General features: G+C 38.1%; 2 protein-coding genes across 2 annotated transcripts in view; one reads left to right on the top strand and one right to left on the bottom strand.

The window, feature by feature from the left end:
• The window catches only part of LOC138005744 (prefoldin subunit 1-like), a 5,527-nt gene extending 4,718 nt beyond the window's left edge, over positions 1 to 809 (bottom strand). The window contains exons 1-2 of the mRNA XM_068851930.1: positions 685 to 809; positions 400 to 566 (exon numbers count right to left, since the gene is read on the bottom strand). Coding sequence (XP_068708031.1) covers positions 400 to 566; positions 685 to 717 — 200 coding nt within the window. The 5' untranslated portion in view covers positions 718 to 809. The remainder of the gene's footprint in view (positions 1 to 399; positions 567 to 684) is intronic.
• A 146-nt stretch (positions 810 to 955) lies between these two features.
• LOC138005734 (protein FAM185A-like) overlaps positions 956 to 7,500 on the top strand; it is a 6,717-nt gene continuing 172 nt past the window's right edge. Inside the window, exons 1-4 of the mRNA XM_068851921.1 lie at positions 956 to 1,291; positions 2,458 to 2,878; positions 4,527 to 4,664; positions 6,418 to 7,500. The exon at positions 6,418 to 7,500 is cut by the window's right edge and continues 172 nt beyond it. Of these exons, the coding sequence (XP_068708022.1) occupies positions 956 to 1,291; positions 2,458 to 2,878; positions 4,527 to 4,664; positions 6,418 to 6,722 (1,200 nt within the window). The 3' untranslated portion in view covers positions 6,723 to 7,500. The remainder of the gene's footprint in view (positions 1,292 to 2,457; positions 2,879 to 4,526; positions 4,665 to 6,417) is intronic.

Here is a 7,500-nt window from a genome sequence, read left to right as displayed (position 1 = left end):
ACAGGGACACTGAAAAACACAGACTGCAGACTGTGCAGGTCGGCTGTGAAATGAAAATTCGGTTAGCCTGAATTAGGCCTAAATAACATTCAGGTTAGCCTGTTTATGGTTAGCTCTCAATAATAGTGAGGGTAACGCCATATTTAATCACTGGTCTGCACGTTTTGCACAGTCAGCAGTCTGCGTTTTGGCGTGACCGCTCAGTGAGACGAGGCCACTTAACCCATTGACAGGAAGCTGCCAATTGACGAGTAAAATAGTCTGGCGTTTGACAGAGTAATATCTGTTAAGTCTTACTCCCAGGGATCAATGACTTAAGCTAAAACAGCCATAAGTCCGGGGAAGTCTGCCAAGCACTGCAAGTACAGAAGCGAAGATACCAATAAGATGATGACATACATTCTTCCTATTGCCTCGTAGGTTTTTGTCTCTGGAGGCAATGAAGCTAATTCTTGGTCTGTCAGTTTGGAATGGGCAATATTCCTTTTAAGCTGCATTATTTGACTTTCCGCGATCTTAACTCGTTGTGTTGTCTCGATCACTTTTCCCTGAAGCTCCTGAAAAGCCTGCGGGAAAAAGAGACAAACTCGCTTTCAACGGAAAGGGAGATATATGAAAGGCGCAAAGATAAATCTGTGGTTTTCGGTCTTCATTTACCCCTCTAAAAATGCTACTCAAAAATACCTTTCTTAGCTCTTGATCAAACGTGGTCGCCATCTTGAAAATTGGAAATATCGCGAATGGGCTGGGAAAGAGTTAAGCAGCCTTGTGAAGGATACATAAGGGAACTACAAATTAGAATGCATGACCAAAAAAAGAATTCTGAACAATATGGTGGTATATAGAGCTGCAAAACTTTAAATTTAGTTAAACGTTAGTCCATTAACTATGATTTAGTTGAGTTTAAGTCTTATATAACTTGTGATGGTGCATTCTGCTATAGTTATACTTTAAAATGTTTAAAAAGAAAACCTGTTTTTCAAGCTTAAAAAGGGCAGCTGCCATGCTATATCGTTCACCAATTCGCCACAAGTCACAATGTATAAACCATACCATCATTCCAGCACCGTTTAGTTGTGGATCTCCGACAATCATAATTAGGAGTCCTTACTCCGTCAAGTTAAAACCCATCGATCCAGTCGAGTTTGGCGATGTAAAAGCCGTGTCTGGATATCTTTATCTGGAAACAGAAACAGACGAAGAAATGTCGGCCGAAGAGAAACGGGCTTTCCAGCGAGATATACATTATGAAGTGAAGGCGGTCTGGACTCAGGAAAGAGAATTTGTGGAGGTAAATTGTTTCTTAAGTTACGTCCTGACAATATGACTGTTCATGGTGTGACGACCACGAATTAAGACGACCACCAACCTGACCAACGTACACGTACAGCAATCCAGACACAATAGGATGTTTTCAATCAACCTGTAGGGACACCAATAACAATAGGGAAATGTACGATTTGGGGTGGACGAACAAAAGATGGTAATGGGAGATCTTTTGTTTTCGTCCACCAGCATGGCAGCAATGACGTCACATGGAAACCGCCTTTTCGCCACCACTTTTATTATGCACACCCCCCTATTGAGGGGCTTGGAAATCCAGGGGGAAAGGGGGGTAAGTAGGGGTAATTTCTAAGGGGTACACCCACTTTCTTTGATCTTTCCCCTTTATCTGAGGGGGGGGGGGTTGTTGGCACTTGGATCTTAAATAAAAGAAGAACAGAATTAAGGGGGCTATGTTATGAACATGTAGCGAAATTTAATAGTAAACTCAATCAATCAGTAATTCCACAGAAAAGAATAGTTTATCGTCATGATGATTCAAACAGATTACAGGTATGTAATCTGTTGGAATCATCATGGGAATGAAAAGTGCCGCTGTTGTCCTTGGATGCTTTCTATTCTACAACAATCATGGTTTGAAATTTCAGGAATTCTACAGGATTTATCAGTTGTGCAAACCCAATCCAAGCCAATATTATTTTGCACAAGTTTTGAGCCAATCAGAGAGATTCATTTGGGCATTTTGCGAGCATCAACAAATTAGAGGAAAGGCAACTTTCTGTACCGTTAGTCCAAAATGTCAAAGTGGACCATCTTTAAAATGGGATTCCAAATATTCCAGTTGCATTCCATATCATTTTTGCTTCCAACCATTGTCTTGCAGTCTACGTTATGTATTAACAGTACATTTTACGTGATAAAATGATTCAGCCTATAGTAGTAGTATATTACTCAGACAACAGAGATCAGCTAAGACATCAGGAGATACTGGAATGTTTTTAAGGAATGTTTTCTTGGGAAATTACCATACACACTACATTTTCTTAAATACAGACTGTCAACAGACATATATAATGGTGCCCTTTGAATGGTTTGCTACTAATAGTTTTCAAAATAACCTTATTTTAAATTACCTATTGGTACCCAAGTGCCTTTCACTTCTGGTCATTTTAGGTGTCATGTTCCAGGCCACAGAAATTCCAGTACCCTTCAGAAGACATTAGCTTGCATTTCCAGGTTCCAGTTCATTACAGTGTAGAAATTGAAGCCAAGGATGAAGCCAATGTGTGTGTCTCTGGCCTTGAAGGGAAACAGTATGAAATAATAACAGATCAAGGTTCCTGTGAATTGAAAAATCTTAAGGGATCACGTTTGATTGCAGAAACTGAAGGAGGTGACTTAAAAAGTGACTCTCTCTTGTTTTGGTCTGGAATTCTTGGCACAAAACAGGAAGGAAGGATTTTGGTGAAAAAACTGCAAGGCACAAAATTTTGCTTGTATTCAGATGATGGTGGTATTGATGTTGGGGCCATGTATCTTGTGAGGGCAGAATTGGCATCAAAAGGAGGACAAGTCAAACTTGGAGATATCCATGGCAAGTGATAACCATTAAAGCATCAATGTAATGAACAAAAATGACAAACACATTGTCACAATAAATGAGTTTAAATGTTATTTAACAGAGTTAAAAGGAGTGGCTGTAGTCAGTTGTTGCCAGTCGTTTTATTTTTTATTTTACGCATAGGTTGGACTCCTTGTGCTTTGGATTGTAAGCTTATTTATCCCTATGGTGATTAGTAGGAGCATAATAGTGGAAGCTCCAGGATGTCTCGGGTACCCAACCTCCACTTAGAGACGCAGTTGTTTGTTACTTTAATAATTTTCATAATTGTGTAAATTATGATCAAAAGTGGTAAGTATAGTACTGTGTTACCAAATTAACAAGGATAGCAACCAACAGTTTGCATCTTATCTCAATTTTGTAGCATTAAGTGGACAAGAGTATTGTTACCCTCCCACCCCCCCCCCCCCCTCCTCCTGGATGACATGCTGGTCCATTGTGGGGTTACCCCCAGCAGTATGTGGTAGTCACCTACTGTATTTACCCATGTATAAGTTGGCCCCCATTTTTGATGGTAAAAAATGCCATTTTCTCACTTTTGTTAATATCTTTGTTAAAATTGTTCAAAGGATACCTATCTTGTATTTCTTAGATGTAATTTCAGGAACTGTGGCTACACGAAAAATCACAGCCTGAAGCACTTAATAGTTCAGTGGTTCAGCAATTGTTGTACATGCAAGCATTTTGTCCTTGAGTTTGGAAAAAGCTCTCATAAAATTGAACATGTAAATCTCAAAATAACGTTTTTCGTTGTTCAGGTATAGGAGAGCTTTAGAGGATAAGCACAACATCACAGAAGCTGGAGAATCTTTGAAAATGACTTGAAAACTATGCGAAACATGCAAGGTTTCAAAGTGGTCCTTGGTTATCTCACATGACAAACAAAACAAAAAACTCATAAACCAAACACAACAAAGTTTGCTTGCAAAAGCATTTTAATCAGGCAGGTGTGTAAACATGAAAACAATCATTACCAACCATAAATTGCCTTCATTCAACGTGAGTGACACTTGCATATGAACACAAGATATTGTGCCAGGTTACTAAGCAGTCGAACGATCGTGCCTTTAAAGAAACAGAGATGCCTGTTTGAGCTTTCCACCTTTGATAACCGGCACAATTGTGCCTTCAGCATTTAGAGTTGGACAAAATCCTTTTTCATTTTGACTGGAATTGCTCACATTTTAAATCTCTTGTCGCCAAAAGAAAAGCCAACCTTTTCCACCTCGTTCGTTGCACCCAAGATGATAATACATGACTGTATTATGCAAAGTGATAATAATTTGTATAAATTATTTTGCTGGAACTTGGCTCTAAATTTTTGACCCATTGATAAGTTGAGGGCGATTTTTGGACCTTATTTAGAGGTCATAAAAGGTCAACGTATACATGGGTAAATACAGTATTTGTTCATGTGGTTGAAGAGAGACAGAGCAGAGCAAAGTTTCTTGTCTAAAGAAGTAACAGATGACACTGCTAGGCCTCAAACCAGCAACCCCTCGCTCGAAATCTGGTGTGTGAACCACTACGCCTTCATTGTGCAAACCATTTCCTTGTTGCGTCTCAGAAGAGAATAAAATGTATATTAAGCTGAATAAGGTTTCCTGGCTTCCATTTTCAGGTTCGACTGAAATTGATGTTGATAGGGGAGACATTTCAGTTGTTTCTGCTTCTGGAAAACTAAAGGCAGTAACCACAACTGGAAATGTCAATGTTAACTTGTCGTATCATGATGATGTGATGCTAAAGTCAAAGGAAGGTAATTATGAAAGACTTTTGCATGTGTCTTTAGGATTTTTTTTATTTCAAATCAGAGGCATAAAGTTCTCAATAAGAGCAATAACTGGAAATCAGAGGGAGAAATGGACAATTTCATTTTCTTCCAAAATCGTATCAGGAAAGATATAAAACGTAACAGGAATTGGTTTCAATTTGTCATTTTATCATTATCATCGTCATCATTAAATCCGTTCACTATGTTAGTCATTGGCCTTGTCTCAGTCGAATGTCCTTTGATCAGGTTACTGCCAGAAACGTTAGATGTGACATCCAGAAACTCTCTCTAGATGTGTGCCCTTCCTCCTTTAGTACCAAGCTGACTTGAATGTCTGCCTTCAAAAACTCAAGCCAGTGGCTCAACTTATTGCCACAACTAGAGCATCAATGACAACAGGTACATCTTTTACTTTCACCTTCAAGACCTTCCTAGTTCCAAAGCTACAGTAGATTGTGATATTTGTCTTTCTGCTCAATCTCCTTGCTTCTGATACACCCATCTCCAAGTACAGGGATGTCTGTCAAAGGAAGCAAGCCTTCTGTGTCTTTGTCATGGACCCAATATTTGGTCTTCTCACTCTTATTACCCTACCTGTTTGTAAGTTGAAATCTCAGGCGATATATGGTGTGATGATGATGATTGATTGAATACCTGGTTGTATATCATGATTTTGAAGTCCATCTATGCTAGCTAGGTTCACATAATTCTTCAGGCACAACGAATTGTTGAATAATCCTAAATACCACACCTGCTTTGATTTGAAATTATACAGATTGCCACAGTTTTTTGGTGTTTTAAGCTGATTCCTAACTTCATACTGCAGACTAATTTAAAACTGTTATTTATTTATTTATTATTACGGTATATGCTACAGACTTGAAAGGTCTGGATATGAAGCACAGGTTCAACATAGAAACAAATGGTTGAAAGCCCACTCCTCTTGCAATTTTGTCTCAGCATTACATGGTTGTTGTAGTGTAATGTTACAGAAAAAAACAGGAATACTTGTATTATTTATGTGACTGATGGGGTGGACTCTGTTAGCTTCAGAGGAAAAGTCACTAAAACAAAGTTTTGATAAATATTTTTGAAGGTGATTAATGGCCTCTTGATGTTCTATAAGTTATTATTAACACCTGGTATCTTGTTATTCAACATTCAATCTGATTCAATTTTTTTCAAAAGTGATTTGTAAAGTTCTACTGTACATAGCTGCACCACTTTTCTTGTTATTTAAACGGAGAGTTTCACGTCTCTGCGCGTGGGCAAACTGTCATGTTATTGAATCAATTAAAAGCATTTATGCAGTAAGCGGAAACAATGCCATAGAAGTGGAATAAAAATGTTTGACTCATACAATAAATTCAGGGTGAAAACAAAATTTGATATTTTCTGTGTAAGCCTGCAGTATCTTCCACCAAATTTGGGCCTTGGTCATTCAGTGTATTTGCTTTAGTACTCTCTGTGATTTATGAACATCATCTGGTTCAGTGAGAAACCGTAAAATTTACAAATGCGCGTGCCAAAGCTTGGACATGCGCAAAACCATGAAACTGTTCCTTTAAATTTGTATTTTTAATTTAGGTGATCATTTGAACTCTAGCATAATAATAATAATAATTATATAAATTTATTATTAAATTTATTTCTGTGTTGACCTTGATGATGGAGTCAGGATAACCCCAAAATGTCACTTTTATTTTCTATTTTTTACATGTTTCTGTCTTTCTCACAGGAAATGTAAGTGTCAAGACATTGGAGGAATCAGTTTCTTCTAAGCTTAAAGTAAAGTCCAAAAGCATTAACATTGATCCCAGTTTAAACTTGGTAAAAACTGAGGAAGATGCCGGAGAAAACTTTATTGTTTTGACAGCTCAATTCAACCCAAAACAGGATGAGCAAGAACAGACAAGGACAATTACTGCAGAGGCAAAACTTGGATCTGTAAAGTTGGAGAAAAATGACTGGTTCAGTCAATGGTTCAAAAATCACAAAAATCAGTTCAGTTCTCGTAATTTAAGGACGGTGCCTACTAATTAAAGAAATTTTTGCCCCGGTTTATGATTGTGCAGGAACTGTAGATCTTAACAAGTGTTATTGAAATCCAAAAAGAAAGTTAGGGGTAACCACGCATTTTTCAAAGATAATTCATGAATAATATTTGTAAAAAGCTTTAAAATACAAAGCAATGTATGGCATTCTTTCGCAAATTGAAGCGTAATTATCTCTGAAAAATTCATGGTTAGCCCCAATTTTCTTTTTGAATACCAAGAGTACTTACTAAGATCCACTTTCTCCGGATAGTTTCAAACCGCGCAAAAATGTCCCTGTATTAGTAAGCATCACCGATAGGAAATCCGAGTACCTGGAGATGCGCAGAACGTATGCGCAATAACAGTAGTAGGCACCGTCCTTAAACCAGCTCAAAAAGTTATCCTGATGTGGATAATTGACTATTTTGGCAATAATTAATACAGATTGAGTTAGGACAATGTGCGAGCCATGCGAGTCATGGCTGCTAGTCATGCGAGCCACAACATGCGAGTCACACAGTCATTGAAAGCTAACTGTTTATCTGCGCTATTTGAAATGGGTGCTTAGACAGAAAAGGGAAATTTGCATGGATTGGATGGCTTGCTTGCTCGCAGATTGTCCAGCCCCATACAGATCACTGTACATACACAACTGTATAAAGCCTTGACGTGATTCCTATAGTACATGATGTAATTCCTGTAGCATGCGGCGTAAATATTGTCTCTAGGGTGGTAACTTTTGAGCAGTAATGTATGTATATTTGCTCATGTGTATGGGACAGTAA

The sequence above is a fragment of the Montipora foliosa genome, chromosome 1 (assembly GCF_036669935.1).
Source record: "Montipora foliosa isolate CH-2021 chromosome 1, ASM3666993v2, whole genome shotgun sequence".
Taxonomy (NCBI): Eukaryota; Metazoa; Cnidaria; class Anthozoa; order Scleractinia; family Acroporidae; genus Montipora; species Montipora foliosa.
This window is presented reverse-complemented; position numbering and strand designations above follow the sequence as displayed.